At 55.5% G+C, this 18932-nt stretch overlaps 1 protein-coding gene across 3 annotated transcripts; it reads right to left on the reverse strand.

Annotated features, from left to right (window-relative positions):
• Positions 1-576: 576 nt before the first annotated feature.
• KLHL25 (kelch like family member 25) lies at positions 577-18646 on the reverse strand. Of its 3 annotated transcripts, XR_014588710.1 has the most exons (5): positions 18480-18588; positions 14143-14393; positions 13411-13556; positions 2201-7938; positions 577-1917 (listed from the first exon to the last, which is right to left on the reverse strand). XR_014588710.1 is itself a non-coding variant. In XM_083850438.1 (3 exons), the coding sequence occupies exon 2, from the start codon at positions 7919-7921 to the stop codon at positions 6152-6154; it is 1770 nt and encodes a 589-aa protein (XP_083706564.1). In that variant the 5' UTR covers positions 7922-7938; positions 18480-18646; the 3' UTR covers positions 577-1917; positions 6112-6151. The 3 variants fall into 3 exon arrangements, 1 of the variants encoding a protein (XP_083706564.1); XR_014588709.1 differs by lacking the exons at positions 13411-13556; positions 14143-14393 and having other exon boundaries at positions 18480-18643; XM_083850438.1 differs by lacking the exons at positions 13411-13556; positions 14143-14393 and having other exon boundaries at positions 6112-7938; positions 18480-18646.
• Positions 18647-18932: the final 286 nt, after the last annotated feature.

Consider the following 18932-nt stretch of genomic DNA (forward strand, 5'->3'; position numbering starts at 1 on the left):
GGTGCTCAGCAGTGACCCCGGCTCGCTCACATCCCTCTGGAGCAAAGCTGGCGCCGTGGGGGAGATCCCGGAGCCCTCCTGCACGGGGCTGAATCCAGCCCCGGCCCCCCCGTGACGCAGTGTGATCTGGGGCACGGCTGGGAATCCCAGCCCGCCTGTCAGCAGGGCCGCTCCTCAGGAGCTGCAGCAGCAGCGAGAAGGCAAATAAAGAAACCAGAAGTGGAAATTCTTCTCTTCTTCCTTAAAAAAATGGCCGCTTGCTGTGCAGGAGCATGGCTGTGCCGGGGGCGGGCCCTCTCGGCCTATTTGGCAGGTGCTGCGAGGCCTCGGTGAGGCCTGCGGGGTCTCCTCGTGTCACAGGGGATGCTTTTATTCCCAGCCCTGCCACCTGGGGTGAGACACTCCGCATCGTGCCTCAGTTTCCCAAGCTCTGATGCAACAGCAATTAGAGCGAGGCTGGCTGCAGGAGGCTGGCTGCGAACCACCCAAGCCTGTTATTATTCCTCGGCCCTGTTATTAGCCCGAACTCCAACTTGCTTAGGAATGAAGAGAAGACTTCTGTGAAAAAGGCACAAATGGTTTCCCAGATCATCATTTTTATTAAAGTTTGCAGGCAGCTGGAGGGAAAAAAAAAAAAAAAAAAGACAAAAAACACGAGGAAATGTAAATAAATGGCGTTCAGAGAGTTGCAGAAGGGCTGTGCACCCAGCGTGCTCTTCCTGGCAGCAAAGGGTGCTTGCTGCTCCTCAAAGGTTTTGTTGTTCGAGGCACACAAGGGCTTTCAGTGCGTTGCATCATCCCGCTGGCCAGGCTACAGCGCTGCCGAATGACGGGGAGAAAGGCGAGCCCCGGTACCCACCGCAGGACACAGCTGAATGAGGCCAGCCCAGAGCCGTGTGCCCCCACGGACGGCCAAAAACCCCACAGCTGACCCCAGGGAGCACCCAAACGTCCTCCTTGGATGTGTGCAGGGAAAGGGGTTCCCTCCCCAGCCCACCCCTCATGCGCCCTGTGCTGCTCCTTCCCTTCGTCCTCCCTTTGAGGGAGAGGAGCCGAGAGGCCTCTGAAGGCCCGAGTGTGCCGGGCCGCGCAGCCAGCCTCTGTTCCTGCTCGTTTGCTAATTACGCCCTCACCCACGCGCTGTTTGGAGAGCGGGAGAGCACGGAGGGGAATCTCAGAGGAGCTGCTCCGAGCAGGCAGCAGGCTTTATCCGCCGGGGCATCTCGCCGCGGTGCCGCAGTTTTGGCACGCTGGCAGAGCGGCAGCGCGCGCCCCGGCAGCTGTGCGCGGGGAGCTGCCTGGCTCCCAGCCCAAGGCGAGGAAGGAGGGGAGAAAAAAAAAAAAAAAAACAAAAAGCTCCACAGAGCAAAACCAAAGGCACCTGCCCCGTTTCGCCGAGGCACCCGGCGCTGCAGAGCTCCCACGCTGTAATGTTTCGGCCGGGCTCCATGCGCGGCCGGGGGGAGCCAGGTGCTCTCCTCTGGGCTCAGCCCTTCCCTTGGCCCCCCCCTTTCCCAGCCCCTTTTCCCTATAAAAAAAAAAAACACTTCCACGTCACCCAAACAGCAGGCAGCACCAACAGCAAGCTCACTGCCTACAAAAATAAAAAATAAATCTCTTAACCCCCATGACCGAGTAACGTAAAGCACCTGAGGGTGCCCCGGGGGACGCAGCCCGGTGCACATCCCCCAGCTCCCCGCTCACGCTGGGCCACCAGCATCCACCAGCCGCCCTCCCTGTGCCCCCCGTGTCCCTTGTGCTCAGCCTGGCAGCGACGGCCAGGTCCTTCGTGTCCCCTGAGATACCAGGGAGGGATGTAAGAGGCTCCTCTGCGTCCTGTGCAGGGGGTTCGGAGGGGACTCGGTGGCTGCACCGGCTCCAGCAGCGAGGCAGGGGACGTGGATGTGATGCCGGTATCTGGGGAGGGAAAGAGAAAGGCTGTTAATCGCCACGTCGCAGGCTCTGGGATGCATGGAGAAAGGGTTTTGCATGTTGGCAGCTCCTGGTGTGTCCCCCACCCCCCCACCGACCGCAGGGAGAGTTGCAGGTGGGAAGCAGTCGGTGTGTTTGGGGCCACGAAAGTGAACAGAAAAAGCAAACTGAAAAAAAAAATTAAAAAAAAAAAAACTTTTTTTTTTCCTTTTTCCACCAGTTCCTCCAAAACCATCCCTATGCCTGCTCCTTCCAAGGGGTTGATTACCACAGTCTGGGGCCGAGCGCAGACTGCACATGTTTCCATCTGCCCAGGGTTAGGAAAAGCCTGATTTTCATTGCCTTTCCTCCCCGGGCCAGCCACTCCCTTCCAACGCTGCCTGATAAACTGGCTCCGGAGACAACCAGCCGCCCGCCCGGCAGGCGCAGCAGCAGCGCTGCCCTCCCTGTTCCTCCTGCCTCCCTCTCGGGCTCATGCAAATGCCTTTCCCTGGGAGCCACGACAGAAACCGGCTGCGACTTTGTTCCGGCAACAACAGCGAGGTTGGAACAGGTTTCTCGCACCTAGTAAGCAGGTTAGGAGCAGGGAGGTTTCCTGGAGGTTTTTTTCAGCTGCTCTGAGTGCTGCTGCAGGCACCCAGAGCTCGTGCAGGGCAAGGTGTCCAGCGGCGAGCTGGACGCGGCCAGGAGTGATGCATGGCCCCAAAAACCTGCGGCTTCTTGCACGGCGAGAGCTGCCCCAGCTCCACGCAGAAGGGAAGCCAAACCCGTGCTTGTAAAAGGCTTGTTATCTCCGCCATAATTAAATAATCAGGAAAAGAGTCATTGAACAGATCCGACGTTTAGTGTGACCGCAGCCTGGCAGTACCAGAATATAGCGCTGGGCCTGGCAGGCTGCCGAAACCCTCACGGGCACTTTGGGGCCAAAGTTCAGCTTTTCGGTGCCAGAAGAAAAACCAGCGCCTGGCTGCAGCCTCCGCCGCTCAGTGCTGCCACCTCTGCCCAGGGCAGGTGGGAGGTTTTGGGTGCCAGTACCGGTGCCGCCGCGCTACCAGCGTGGGATCCAGGCCCTCCACGGGGCACGGCATCGGCTCTCGGCTCTGGGATGCGCCCCGGGAATCACAGCCCAGGAGCCAGCCCCGTGGGCGTGCTGGAGAGCGCGCAGGTGTGCGGGTGAAAGGGAAGCTGCTCGCCCCTGAGCATGAGAGCCCATAGCTCGGTGGGCCAGGTTCTCCCCAAAATTGGAAGACCCAAGAGCATAGCTGGGCTTCACGTGTATTTATAAACACGGGCATCTTTAGTAGTGGAGCGTCTTTATTTTGTTTCTCCTTCGCAGCGATTCGCCGCCTCAGCCGCCATCCCTGGGGGAGCGCTGCAGCTAGCTCGGCCCCAGTTTAACCCCACCTTTAGCCCAACTTTCTGCCTCCAACCAGGGCAGAGAAGCAACGTACGAGCAGGTCCCACCAGAAAGCCCCCCGGCAGCCCCAGCTCCACCGTTTCACAGCAGCTCCGTGGCCGTGGGTGGGCAGGGGGCAGGCTTCCAGGCTGCGTGCCCCTCAGCACGCTGCAGCCCTGGCACCGCGGCATCCACGTCACGGGGCAGGGGCACCGGGAGCTCCGTGGGAGGCTGGCCCCGGCTCCAGCTGGGGGGGTTTGGAGGCCAAGCCCCGCGGGAAACGGTTCCAGCCGAGCAGTTTTATGCTTTAAATTAAAAGCAGGCTCGGTGCTTTATGATCGACGTTTTCCAAGGACGCGTTATTTGGGGCTCGGGGCTGGTGTGAAAGCAACCTCACAGGTTTATAGGTGAGATTTTGGTTTTGCTTTTCTTCCAAAGTACAAAGTACAACTTCCTACCATACAATTCCCCAGCTGCCTCCTCCAACTGAGAAGAATTCCCCATAGGATTAACAGGGGCTGCCCGCTCCCAAAGAGCACCTGCACCTGGACGAACCAGGGGGAAGGCGCTGGCCACCCTGCCTCTGGGTGCCCCTTCTGGAAAGGGGACCCTATAGGCAGCAAAGTGCCTGTCGCAGCACAAACCCTCGTGCTGTGGGAGCTGCAAGACAGCAAACCCCTGCCAGATGCACCGGGGGATGATGGAAGAGCCACAGGACGCTGTAGCCAGCTATCCCAGCTATCCACGTTAAAATGAAGTAAAAAAAAAATGTTCTCTCTGGAAAAAAACACGCTCATGTACATTTCAAATGCTTCTTTTAAGCAATGAGTGGAAATGAAGCCAGGAAAGCACATAAAACCCTTACACAGTGACTTTTCACCAGCTTTATTTGTAGGTTGGCATATTACAGTTTCTAATTCTCTTGTGCTTGTGCCAGGCTGCAGCGTACAGTGAACAATATCATATAACCCCCCAAAGATCTTTATTAGGTCTGAGCAATCCCGATGCGGTACGGAGGAAAAAGGCAGGAGAGAAAACCTAAAGGCTCTGTGTTTTGGGGGACTGTTTTTTATTCGGTGGCTGAAGAACCAACTCCCACCTCAGACTGGTCCCCGTTCCTATCGCCAGCGGTGTGGCTGGTGGGGAGTTTTAATATTCAAACACATCTGCTACCAGAGAAAATTAATTTTCAGCTCTAGGATGGCTCTTAAAGGGGGGCCCCATTGACCCGCACTGAAAACGATGGAGTCCTCACACTCCTGGCTGCAATATTTAATAGCTGAGTGGCAGTTAATTAGATTACTGAGCCACTGTGACAGATGCTAGGCAACGCCTGAGGGGGAGAATTTGGAAAGGCCATTATCTTCCAGCGCTGTGAAAGCGCTCAGAAATCTCATTTTAACCCTTCCCACTCTTGCCACTGCAGTCCAGCCCAGGTTAAAGCCCATCATTTTGCAAATCAAAGGCCAGAATAATGCCCTGGGTGCTTTTCTACCTGAGACAAGCAGGTGGTCACGTTGGGCAAATGCCTGGTAAAGGTGCCAGGAGCTCCACTTCGGTTCCCAGCTGGCATCCAGAGATCATGAGGAAATGCCCGAGCACTGCAGTAATTCACCCGCTGGGTGATCCCCAGGCACACCAACCACAGCGAGTGCGAAGCGGGGAAGTCAGAGAGTGTTAGAGGCTTTGGGAAGCGTTCCCTCTTCTATTAAGCGGATTTTGATGAAGGTATGGAGGAATTTCCCTCCCCATGGTCCCACCTCCCAATAAAACCTTAAGTGAAGCTCATCAGTCCTGCCCCCAGAGGTGAGGGTTTCCCAGCCGGGAGGCTGCAGAGGGAAACCTGCAGGCAGAGCTGGCAGAGGTGTTACAGACTTGCTGGAGAGATGACAAGGATAGCGCCAACACCTCTGCTTCCACAACGCACGGCGAGAGGGCTTGTGGCCTTTTCCTCCAGCTACATCTTGGCACAGATCGGTGACGATGTGCAGAGCTCACTGGAGGCGAACTGGTGACCAGAACAGTGACCAAACATCCCGCTGGGGAGGTGAGGAGGGACCAGCTGCCCTCTGCCAGCGGTGCCAACGCTACTTCTGGGCACGTGAGAACCAGAACCCTACAGGACACCAGGAGCTTCCACCAGCCTTCTCATTCCCACACAGCCCAAAATACCGATAAACACGTTCTTCTGCTGGTTCCAAACCCCTTCCCTCCCACTCAGGTCTCACACACAAGTCTCAGAAGTTCTGATTTAACAAGCAACAGCTTGGATATTAAATAAACACCAGGACCATCAAATGCACCAAGACTTCTAAGCTTCTGCTACCCACTGAAATGTAAATACAGAACATAAAAAGAGACTTGGGATTCTCCAGCATCCTAGGGGTCACTTGCCTACATATTCAGCAGCTCCAAACCGAGCACCCAGATACCCATATTAAACCACTGAGACTCCTTCCGAAGCACGTGTTGCCCTACTGTATTCCAGGTCTCAAATTTAAGTGCCTTTAGAAACCGTAACCCCCTCAGCCACATGGGGACAGGATGTGCTCTGTGGTCATATCCACGAGAGCAGGCGTGGATAAGACCATCTTGAAACAAGAGAGAGCAACACTTCCAGCACTGTGCATTTTATTTTTCTTTTTTGGTGCGACATCCCTCCCACCTTTAAATGCACCCTTCTCATTGAAAAGCGAGCGAACTGGAACCTGTGGTTTCTGCGCGGCGTGTGGAGATGCACTTGAGGCAAGACAGCAAGTTTCAGTTTTAGAGGAGACCCTTACCTTACTGAACTCCTGGCTACGAGCCCCCGAGCCCTGCCCCTCATGACGGCAAGTGCTTCCAGGTGCTGACAAAAGCCGTGGGGATGAGCGAGTAAGGCACCGTTGTGATACAGTTCCACGTGTCCGACATGGGGTCGTAGCAGTCCAGCGTTTTGCACCTCTGAGTCCCGAAGTAACCCCCCACCACGTAGAGTTTATTCCCCGAGGCCAACGCGTGGCAGGACATGCGCTTGGCTGTCATGTCCCCGATGCGCGTCCACTGGTCCGTCTCGCAGTCGAAGCGGTAGGCGGATGCCGCCGTGAACTCCGTGTCTCCCCCCATGATGAAAATCTGGCTGCCCAGGACGGCGGCTGCCGTGTAACGCCAGGGCTGCGGGCACTCCGCTTTGATCGTCCACCGGTTCTCAAGCGGATCGTAGCACTGCACCTTGGACACCATGTCCCGGTGAATGCTGGTGCCACCGAAGACGAAAAGCTTGAGCCTGGCACTCACCACCGCGGCGTTGCTCACCCCGTCTCTCAACGGAGCCACCATCATCCACTTGTTGGCTGTGGGATCGTACTTCTCAACTTGCTTCAAGGACACTGAAGGCGACGCGGGGAAGACCCCAGCCACTGCAGTGTGCCCCCCAACCACGTACAGGCAGTTTTCCAGTTCAGCTGAGCCGTGCCCAAAGCGAGCTATCAGCATGGGGGCGGCTTTGGACCATTCCTCGTGGACAGTGTCGTACACCCACACGTCCTTGGAGACCCCGTTCTCCGAGCCCCTGCCACCAGTGATGTACACTTTGCAGCCAATGGCGCAGGCGCTGAACTCCTTCCGCGGGCTCGGCAGGTCTGCTTTGGGGATAATTTCCTTCGCTTTTTGATCCACTTGATAGATCTTATCACACATGAAGGTCTGCCCTCCCAGGATCAGCAAGGTGTGGCCGGCTTTGCGAGGCCTGGCGCAGGGACTGGTGACAACCCCGTCGTTCTGGAGGATCTTCTTCTTGCACTGAATGGCTTCGTCCAAGACAAGCTTGTTCCTTTCATCCACCATGATCAGGTCCTCGCAAGCCAAGGCCTCCTTGAGGCATTCGGAAGGAAGCAAGGCCAGGCGAACATTTCTCAGCAGCTCTGGAAGGAAAGCCTTCCGCTCGTCTAGATCGTATTTCACCCACTGGAGGACAGCCTTAAAGACCTTCTCCTCGTCCTCAATTTCCAGCTCGTCGCTGGAGATGAGGTCCAGCAGAGTGTCCTTGGAGAGGTTGTTGAAGTCCTCGCTCTTGTGAACGGTCTCGAAGTTGACCAGGCACATCCTCCAGGAGAGCTCGTAGAGTCGGCGGCACTGATGGGCGTCCGAGAGCAGCATCATGCCCAGGCAGTTGGAAGGGTAGAGGTTCTTCTCCAGGAACTCGGCCGCTGCGTCTCGGACGTCGTGGAACTGCAGCATGTCCCCAGCCTCCAGGAGGGACTCCGCGTTTTCCTCGTTGATGATGATCCGAGAGGAATAAGCGAAGTCCAGCAGCAGCTCCAGCACCTCCGGATGGAGGCTGTCGTGGAAATTCACCTCATCGTCCAGGCTCTCGCGCAGGCCGTTGCTGAACATGGCTTCGAAGTACCTGCTGGAGGCGGCCAGCACTGCCCGGTGGCACGGGAACGAGCGGTTTCCTGCCCAGAGGGTGACGTCGGTGAACATGCAGTGCTTCCGCAGGGTGTTCAGGTGGGACAGCACGCAGTCCGGGTGGGAAGCTTTGTGAAAGAGCAAGATGTTCATGGAGCCGGTGCTAGTCCGGGATTTACGGTTCTCGTGGACGCTGACTGACATGGTGACAGCTCGACAGCCTGCGGAGAGACGAGCAGAAAGGGGATTATTCTCCCGTTCTCACCGACGCGAGGCACCGAGCCAGCACCAGGACAGACACATTTGCTCTCCAGCCCTGATACGCCGTTGGTGGACCTCAGACATGGAGCACCAGCAAGTGCCCCTGCACCCCGATTTGCAGGACCTGCACCTCCAGCACCCTCCTAAAACGTGACTCAGGCTGAGCAGGGCGGAAAGGCAGGGGCACGAGGGGGAAGTCTGCTCCTCGGTTTCTGCAATGGAGCAGCAGAGTGAAGCAATCAGAGCCCAAACTCGAGGGTAAATTGTCTCAACGGCCCCTCGAGGGTATTGGCAAACCGCAGAAGAGTATTTTTCCTTCGAAAACAGCATTAGGAGAGCAGTCTATCCAGGGTAAAGGGCACCAGTCTGTTCTTGGCTCAGCACAAATCAAGTTTGGCTTCTGATTTACATGAAGATTATTGCAGCTTTAGGAAAGGCAATCGCTACTGGTTTTATTTGTGGAATATCTAGCTACCGGCACCAGCCCAAAGTTCTGAACTAGTGTTACCAAAGCCTTTCATTGCAGTTTTTGTAAACTCACGAGACATTCTTGTGACTTAAACATTTTCTGTACAGATTCACATAACAGAGAAGGATAAAAGAGACGGCTAATTTATGGTTTTTAACAGACAGGCAGAAGGAAACACAACGCTTTTATAAGCTACTATTTCATTTAAGTGCTCCAAGACTGTGGAAGAAAAAGCCTTTGGACCAATCAAGTTGGTAGTGATGACAGAATTCAAGTCGCTCGCTGCAAAATATTTTAGCCAGCCCAATTTTTTCCCCTATGTAACTAAAGTAGACAGACAGATAACGCACACAGTCCTCTCTTACAGCAGAAAGTCAGCACTGAAGCTGATAGCACGACTGTCCGGAGGTTTGAAAAATGAGCCTTCAAAAAAAAAAACAACAAAAAACCACCAAAAATAAGTGAACAAACAGAAAGCCTGAGATGTAAATGAGGAGTGTGATTTTTCCAAGCCCAATGCACGAAGATGCGCTGGGGGGAGGGAAATGTGACTACTAAATGCACAAAGCACCTGAGCCAAGCTGCCAGACACGGCACAGCAGCCAGAAAGCCTCGGCTCGTTCAGCACAGCAGGTACAGCAAAGCCAGGGCAGGCGCTACACGAGATGGCATTCGTGCTGCATCCAGAGAAACTCTCCCTGGCTAAACGCGGAGTTTGGGCTAAAGATGGGGACAAGTCAGAGCTCGGTGGGGTCAGACCCTTCCTGGTAGCGTTCCAGCACGTCTGTCCGGGTGCACAGGAGGTCAGGGTCCTGCTGGCACGAGGCAGACACACGGCCACGAGCAGTTGCTGCATGCTGGGGAAAAGCGGGCATCGTCCACGGGAAAAAGACGTTGCTGAGAAACAGTACCCAGCTCTGATGATTCTCCCCTCTCACCCCAAAATGTGTTGTTTTTTTAATTCCTTTGTCTACTGCCTCTTCCCCAAACCACTGATGTTCTGCTTTGCAGGCTGGAGACACAGGGGCTGAAACCCCACGCCATCCCTCTGCAGCCACCTATTTCTTTAGGAGTCAGCGATTTGGCACACCCACAGCTGGCAAGGTGCTTTTTGGGGGGGACAATCTAAACCTCGCTCCTTTGCAAGCCTGAAGTTTTTTTAAGGGTCTTTCTCCCCTGCAAGCACCCAGGCTGCCCTCTCCAGCTGCGGGATCCTGGGGAGACGGCCAAGCTCTGCCACCAAGCTCTGCCACCGGGCAGGCTCAGGGTGAGACGTGAGCCCAGGCACCCGTCTGCCCGCAAGCGGCCCCGGCGGCTGTGGGTGCAGGGACTCAGGGCAGACACGGTGCTGAGCCCCGCGGGGATGCTGGCGGCTTGCGACACCGACCCCGCCGAGACACCACCCACCCACGGATGACCTCAAGCAGAGGCTGATGGCCAGATAAGGGCCCTGAATCACACGCTGCTCACGCGTTTCATACCCACCCCAAGGTCCTCCAGAGCCTGTATTGGACAAGCGTTTGTGGGTGTCTCTCCTTCCCTCCCACCCGTCGTGAATTATTGAGGTTCCTGAGACCTCACTCATTCCCCAGGGCTGTGATACAGCCCAGGGAAAAGGTCTTCTCTGTGCCAAGCGGGGCAGAAACGAGAGCTTGTCCGAGCAGCCACAGCTCCTAACGGCAGGGCAGCAGCATCGCCGGGGATATTTTGGTTGTGCTGGTGCACGTCCCCCACCAAAACCCCTGCGGTTTGGAGCTGAGGCTGCCGAGCCCGTCTCGTTTGTGATGGGAGGCTGTGCGCAATCGGGGCTCCAAAACAGGAAGGAAGATGCCACGACAGGAAGGAAAACGCCACCACCGAGCAGCCGAGGGGCACTCCGAAGCACGTCGCGAGGAAATGGTTTCCAGCATCCACACCCAGCTCAGGGACAACGCTAAGTTAAGAGGCTGGATGGATTCCTGCGTCGAAGCTCTGTAACGCTGGACTGAGGAATACAAATGAAACATTTATGAGGCTGCTAAAAGCTATTGATTTAGGTTCCTACTCCTAGCACCTCAGAAACCACTCCGCCATCACTCCTGCTTCCTTTGCTCACAGCTCGGGTCACTTATTCAATGTTAACCTCTGATTTGCTTATCCGCAGAAAAATTAAGCAATTTACACAGGACGGCTACAGAAACAAACAGAAAGATTACAGGAAGGCAGCACCATTTTTTCGGACACTAAGATTAGAAAAGCCACCAGACGGAATGGAAGCAGCAGGTCGTTTAGGAAAGAGAAATGTCGGTATAAAAGCTGCAGCAGAGCTGCTGTGATTTTATATATATTAAAAAAACTCAAACAACCACCATCCAACCTCCAAGCACCTAGCATTTAGCATCTCGCCCAGGGTAATGAAATAATATTTCTAGCCGATGGGTAATGAATAGGGCAGAAGTTAGCGGGTCGCAGGCCGGTACCCATTAGGGATGCTCCTCCTGTCACCGTGTCCCGGTGCAAGCACCAACTGGTCCCCAGTACAGCTGCAAGCTGAAGAGGTCACAGCCGCTCCAGTTGGCCTCTCCTGGAGCTAGGTGGTGGCACTGGCTGCCACTGGTCACCAACAAACCAAAACGCAAGCGGTCTCCAAACTCAGATGTGCAGCCATGTCACCAGCAAGGCTTGCTTCTATTTTTTCAGCAGCTTCCAAAACGGAATTGTTTTTGAGAATGAACACCACAAAGCACCTACTTCTTGAATCCTACGGTAGCTGGGCACAAGAAGGAAAGCGGTAGCTGTTAATCCTTCCCCCATACAAACACACCCCAGTGCATCTCACGGTCTACAGGGAATCTGGCATCATTCCACACCTATCAGGTGAACAGAAACTGCAGGCAGCAGGCATGTCAGCTGCAGGGTTTCTTCCAAAATCCAGTGGCACTAAAAGGATCTTCTGTGCTTTTCGTGATGCACACAAACATATACTTCAATTTGAGCAACGTTTCACTGCCGTGACGAGCAGGCTGGATCCATGACCCATGCAGAGCGGAATTTAGCCCCTACTGCATTCCTCGTTTCCCTTACCCAGCCACTGAGCTAAAGAGAAAAACCAGGACTGCTCAGGACGAGGAATATCCCACACAAAGAATAAATATAATACATATAATAAATATTCACTGTGCAGTCTTTTAGAGGATCTTACTGCATGCACAGGCGGATGATAACCCTTGTCCCATGGGGATGAGGGCAGGGGGGCATCAGGTTTTTGACAGCTATCCAATGCTGTCTGCTGGCTAGAATATTCCCCTGGCTGTATGAAGCCTTTGTACGGCAGATACAGGAAAGACAGGATTTTTTCCAGCAGAGCAAGATAAGAGTGCCTTGGAAATCCTTCCCACACAGGGAAGACAGCAACCCAAAAGGAGGGTAAGAGCTGGATCGGGGAGAAAAGACCCTTCTGATCTCAGCTCAGGAAGAAAATGCCCCAGCAGCCTCTGGACAGGACAAAGCTGGCAAAGAAAACACGGTGGGAAAACAAAAACACGGAGCTGGCCAAAGTCCCTGCTTGAGCAATGGCCACGGTTCTGGCCGAGCACTTCTTGCCTCCTGCAAACCTCTGCCGCAGCAGGCAGCTGTCCCTGAGGCTGGTGGGTCACTGTGTCGAGGAGCTGGCGTTGGTAACTGAGGAGATCCTCAGGAAACACTTATCTCTTGAAAAATCCAAGCAGCACTTAGAAATTGGATACTTCGAAGCTGTATCAGCCCCTGGTTTCCAACCACAGAAGATCTGCATACGAGAAGAGAGCCCAGAAGCACTACTGATATAGGAACTATATTTAGCTAGGCTTGGGGTTCCACCCTCCATCCTAAACCAGAGTGCCACAGATCCCCGATTCATTTCCCTATCAGCAGGGGATCCCCAGCTGCTTTGGCCAAGCTGTCTGCACCTTGTGAGCTGACTCGTTTCCCCATCTGGGCTGGACCAGCAGCCGTGCAGGGTGCTGCATCTCTTCCCAAGTCACCCAGCTGAGATGCTGCTTCCTTTTAAATGGACAATATTTGAGAATGAGTAAGTCCCCAGTGGGACTTCAGGGATTCAAGAATCATTTCTGCTTAGAAGGGGAAAACTACAGTCTCAGGACCATAAAGGTTGGCTAAACACCAACAAAGAGCCCAAATCCCATGAACCGAGGCTGGCTTTTTGTTTGCCAAGCAGACTTTCAGAGAAGCAGCAGGCAGAACACATTTCCTTTTTGCCTTGCTCAACCATGAACTATTTAAAGCAGTAAATACGTAAATAAATAAGCAGTAGAGTTCCCTGCTGGCTCCTTTCAGGAGAGCTGGAAGAAACTCCCTGGGCAGTGGCAGAGGCTGGAGAGCTGCCTCCTTGCCACGAGACTCCATTTCTTCAGTGCTGGGATTTAGCACGGGCTGGGGTGCACGCCCTGCTAAGGGCTTGCAGTAGGATTTAAATGCTGCCCGTGCGAATTTGAGATCAGAGCTTTCATCATTTTCTTTTTTGATTTACTCAAGCTCGTTCTGGCTGCTTTCATTTTTCCGGCCACACGGCTGCCAGTAGATACTCTGAATTCAGAGCAACCAGGACAGGAGCCATCACCCATCCGTGGGCACCAGGCTGGGACACGACACAAACACACCATCACACGAAAGGACTTCCAATATCCTTGTTGATCTGAGCCTTACTCTTTCACCCACCCAGGTGACTTCTCAGAGCTGGGGATTGTGCAGGAGGACAGGGGAAGTTTGGCTGCCTGCAAACAAATGCAATAAATTGATACGATGCCGGCTTGCACTCTCCTTAATGAGCCAAGGGTGTTGTGGCTGATTTTGCAGGGAGGCAGCCTTAAGATTCATTTTTTCCTCTCCGATTTCACAATATCGGCCCTCTGGGGTGAAATGCCATCTCAAATTCAGACAAAGTTCCACTTCTCTCTATAAGCAGGGGGACAGATTCTTGACTTACAAGTAAGTCGCCTGTTCTCTCGTCCTGAATATCGGTGCCTTTCCAATGCCTTCACGAACTGCAACGCCTGCTGCTCAGCTCCAGCCCAGGACAGAATTACTGCTGCAGGACAGCTGATTCCCCTTGTTTACTCTAAGAGTTGCAACCTAGAAATGTAAGAAGCCACCTGCGGTTTCATCTTCGTGAGGGAGAGCTCCTTGCAAAGCTGCTTAGGACAAAGAGCGGTGTGGCAATGCACCGCCGAACACACCCCCCGGTACAGCCGTGTTTCAGAAGCACGGAAAGCAATCGCTGGGTGGAGGCTCTGTCAAAATGTTTGAGGAAAAGGAGACTCCAACACATGCAGGCTTTCATCATGTACTCAGGGACACAGCTTGAGTTTCAAAAGCAGAAAAAAAAAATACAAACACGGAAGAAATGAAAAGATGAGCGGGGAAAGGAGGTAGGAAACAAGAAAGGGGAAGGAACAAATCTGAAGAGGTTTTTCAGATGCATTTCATGTCCCTGCAAAACACGGTGGCCTACCAGGTATACAGCTCGGAGCTGCTAGAAATGCTCGATACTAATAATGCCCCTCTGCAAAGAGGGCCTGAGATGAAAGGAATAAAAATAGCAGCTGGCATTTAGCGTAACGCTGCACTCGGGGAGCGCGGCGCCTGGGCTGCAGCCAGGTGGGCAGCCAAGGAGCTTCCCCGCATCTCCTCCGGGAAGCCTCCTCTGCTCTGTCCTCACCTCGGCGGCGCTTGCGTGCGGCCTCTGCTCTCTAATAAAGGAGGGTTCGTCTCCAGCAACGCCTGCGAATTTAGTGGTTTGCCCGTGTCAGTCAAATTCGTTCTCCTCTGCAGGATGACTAATGCAGCAAAGATGCGACCGTGATTTCTCACCCTGGAATTCAGGCAACATAACCCCGCCGTGAATCAGGGGCATTTCTGTAGCAAAGCTGGATTTGGCCTCCCTGACAAACTCCCGTTGTTTCATCATATCTGCAAATAGGTGAGCAAAGGAAAGATAGTTATCCACATCCCAGCCCCCCGAAACAGGATTTCAGATCCTGCCCCAGCCTCGGAGAATGGGAGGCCTCTTTATCATTTCTTCTCATTTTCTCACTTTCTAGTCTGGCCCTCACATCCTAGACAGAAAACAGAGAGACCACGTGAAAGGCTCCTTCTGCTGGCTCAGGCAGAAACTGGGAGGTTTTCCAAGGCCAATTCTGTAGGCTCCAGCAGATCAGATTGTCTGGAGAAGGTCCGGGCACGTATCTGAACGTCAGCGTGCTTACTAAAGCAAATCCAAACTCCGAAACTTGGTCTGTCCATCACCGTTTCGTATCCCATTCCCCACAGCACTCACCATCTCTCCCTTTAAACCTATGCTCCACTCTGAGCCCAAAGTCACCACGAGAACCTACTGAATGCCACTCACCATAAAAATCAAAGCCAGTACTTGCAAGCTGTACCAATTGGCGAGGTTCTTGTTCTACCCTGCAAAAGCACCGGTAAAAGGGGCAGCAGTGCCCAAAACCTAAAAGGGACAAACTAACGAGAGCCAAGGGAGATCAAATTCCAATCAAAATAAAAATATGTGTAGGAAACTTGCTTTACGCGCAACAGATGCAGTTTTATTCGCAAATCAGGTATTGGACTTGCTACTCCACAACTGAGTTACTCCATAAAGCTTCTTAAGCTACCTGTGAGGCAATCAAATGAAGTTCACGTTCACCACTAAGCTCACTGGCTTTGCAGTCCCTGGGAATACCACACCCTCCTACAACCACTGTCCAAATCGGGATAAATAACGCTTTTAGCCACAGTTCAGGCTCCAGACAATAGCTTTTCATTGCTACGCCTTAACCCCAGTGGATCCTTTCAGAGCCCGTGATTCATTTCAGAGGCTGCTGTGGGGTTTTGTCCTCGCCGCCTGCCCTCCAGCTCTGCTGGTGAATGAATTCCCTTCTGCTAGATCAATCACAGTCACTTTGCAAAATGAATGCAGGGCTGCAGAGGAGGCAAGTTTTCAGTCCCGTCTCTCATATTATGCCCCAAAAAGGCTCCAAAATGGAAACAATTGACTTGATTGCAGTATCTACCCCAGCTCCATCTGAGCAGGATAAAGCCCCTTTCAAGCAAGGCAGCTTTGCTAATGCGCTGCACAGGGAAAAGGCCTTCAGTACTTCAAATACAGGCAAGCAGAACCACATGCCACTTCCCAGGGAGAGTTTATAGGATGAGATGTGGTGCGTGCCAAATTAATGCCAGAGCAACCACTGGAGCTGCTGACTGCAGAGAGCACGTTCCCAGCAGCCTCCCACTCTCTCCGCAGGCTGTGCCCAGCTCCCAGCGCCGAGGCTGGCAATGCTGCTTGCTCAGACGGCCGGAGGAACCGGAGGCCATGCAGCACACCCTCACACCAAGCAGCTCCATCTCCCTGCAGCCAGGGCAGGATCTGGGTTCTGTGCCCGGCCAGGTAACCTGCTGTTTGTTTCGTCTTCCCTGCTCCTCTGCCAGGCAGATCCCGGTGCAGCGGCCAGGTTCAACGTGCAGGAGTTCACCCGCAGCTCTGGCTGGAGCCCAGTGCACCGCGCAATGCCACGGAGATGGGAGACCCTCACGTCTCCGTAACTGATCAGCCGCTGATGCTGGTGGGCACAAAGCCGGGTTGCAAACCACTGACAGATACTCAAGGGTGTGAGGCTGCAAGACAGGGCGTTGCTCATTGCCCTCTGGCTCTGGACAGAAGGAACAAAGGTGACACCCATCTCTGATGTTTTAATTTCAGTACTAACAGCGTCAAACCGCGTAACTCAGCTTCCACATCCCGGATCTGAATGGGAGCGCTGCAGCAAGCCAGGCTATCCCAGGCATGCGCTCATGCATCCCAGGCAAACCAGAAGGACTGGCAGCGTGCTACAGTAATAAACTCGCCTCACCACAATCTGGCAGGCTGTCATCTAAAACTGGTAGTCTCTGCAAAGTCTGATGGCCAGCAAGCAGGCAGCAGTTACAGGACAGGCAGCATTCCCAGGCTCGAGCAGCCCTCTCTGGCTGAAGTGATGCTAATGGTCACTGCGGGGATATGAAGTTGATAAGTAAAGACAGACAGACCTGATGGTGGCTAAAGGTCAGCCCAGGCACTCGGGGTGACTCGTTACAGCTCAGCGCATCCTAGCCGGCGCTCCTGCAGCCAGTGTTTTACTCAACACCAGCTACGTTCCCTGCAAGTCGATAAAAGACCAGAGCACAGCTACTCCTCGCTTCACCTGCTGACACTACTTCTCCCCACGCGCTCCTTCCACAGGCCCCCAGCACCCGCGACAATTGCCCCAGGATGGCTCTGCCAGCCCTGCTCCACCTCCTTGTGCCCACCTCCCTGCTCAACCACCCTGTGCCCATCTCCCCACTCCACAGCCCCGCGCCCACCTCCCCAGAGCTGCCCCACACACTCTGCCCTCACCCCATCACTCCCAAAACACGCCGCCAGCCTCCGCCACCTCCACGGCTGGCCCCATCCTGCCCTCCCTGTTTCACTCACCCACCTCCTAACGCTGCCTAAAGCCTGGCTGTGAAGGAGGAGGAACTAAGCTCCTGCAGACTGTGGTTACCACTGTAGGGACAAAATCGGTATCGTAACTCACACGTTAGTACATACAGACTGACAGGTAGGCGCTCCCTTCCTGCCCCTGACCCTATGAGACCGTGCCCGGCACTGCTCCAGCCCTGGAGGGACCACGTCGAGCACCACCCTACGCTCGTTTTAGCACATTTGGAGTAGGTGTCAGGCAGCATCACCCTCTGTTCCCAAGCTGCCTGCCCTCACAGATTTCATTTGCCTCTCTCCTGCGGTCCAAAGGTTCCCAGCTGGCCTTACCGTGTCTCCCAAACCGCATCAGGAGACCGGTCACGCCGTCCGAGTTACCCACACCTGCCCCAAACGCAGTGTGGGGACCTACCATGGGACACATTTCACGACAAGGCAGGAGGACTTGGTGTAGCGACTGCCGCATACCGGAGAAAATGAACAAAAAAAGGGGCAGGAAGTTTGGGTTCCCCAACGCTGAAGTTGTTTACAGCCTCCTGTCTACCTCAGGGCGCTCCCGATTTGCTTCTGCAGCAAATTCCCCTCCGGTTTTAGTCCCGGGAGCCCTGCGCCCACACCACACCTTCCCTTTGCAAACCTCCACCTCTGCCTCTTCCCCAGGCGTGTTCTTATCGCGGAGATAAGCCACAGCAGACAGCCGAAGACACAGAAGAGACAAAAATACGTTTTCAGGTCCGGTTTGATAGGAAACAGCAAGCAGGACGAGGCAGTCGGCGAGGCCCTACGAAAGGGTCCCACCTCCCTAAAGAGGGGCACGAAGAGATGGGGAGGGGAAATGAGCGGTGCCGGAGCCCCCGGAGACGTTGGACACCGCAGGTGGGATCGGAGCAGGGATCAGGAGCACGGCGGGGTTAAGGGCAGCAGCTGGCCACCAGCCGGAAGGCGCTGGGCAAACGCACCGGGTTGGAGAGAAATGAATGAAAAATTGTCCTAAGGCACCGCAGGGAGGGAGAAGAGGAGGAAAGTTGCCGTGTAAAAGTTGCAGAGACGCCTGCACCTCTGCGACCTCGGGTAAACTACTCGGTGGAAGACCGCGGTCCGCGGCACCCTGCCAGGGCAGCAGCCGCCCCCGGGGACGGCCCGGGGCAGAACGCCTCCAGGTGTGCCCAGCGCTGCTCTAACCCCCCCCCAACGCACCTCTGAGTGCGAGCCGATGGATGGAACGGGGAAAAGCGAAGCGAAAAGCGCCCCCAGAGCTGCCCGGAGCCTCTTTTTTTGGGGGGTGCCAGGGGGCTGCGGGGCAGCGCGGGGCCGGGGCACCGCAGCCGCCGTCCCCCCGCGGTCCCGGCTCGCCCCGCTCCGGAGCCTCCCCGAGCCCCAGGCACGCGGAAAGCGGCGCCCCCCGGCTCCGCGCTCAGGGCTCCAGGGCCAGTTTGGGGATTTCGGGGGGGGGGGATTTTTTGGGGGGTCTTTTTTGGTGCTTCCCAGGCGAGACCCCCTCCCCTCCCGCACGCCTCCCACCGCGGCTCGCTCACCGCCTCTCCCGGCGTCCCGGAGCCCTCGGCGGCGGCCGGCAGAGCCCGTGCTCAGCCGACAGCCCGGGGCCGGCCGACAGCCCGGGGCCGCTCCCGGCCCACGCGTGGCCGCGCTGCCCCGCAGCCTTCCTCCTCCTCCTCCTCCTCCTCCTCCTCCTCCCGCTCCTGCCCCCGCCCGCGCGCCCCCGTGGAACCGTGCGGCCCGGGGGCGGGGCCGCCGCCGCGCCCGCAGCCACTCAGCCGGCGCCCTGCCCGTGACGTCAAGGGGGGGCGGGGCCTCGGGGCGCCGCGGGGAAGGCAAGGGGAGGGTGGAAGGGCGGAGGCGCGGCCAATGGGGGGGGAGGGTGGCGGTGAGGGGCGGGCGGAGGGAGGGAGGCCCGCGGGTGGGCCCTAAAGGCCGCCGCGGGTGGCGGGTCGCTGCGGGAGTGTGTGGGGCTGTGTGGCGCCGACGGT

Source organism: Anser anser, assembly GCF_964211835.1.
Source record: "Anser anser genome assembly, chromosome: 10".
In the NCBI taxonomy this organism is placed as follows: domain Eukaryota; kingdom Metazoa; phylum Chordata; class Aves; order Anseriformes; family Anatidae; genus Anser; species Anser anser.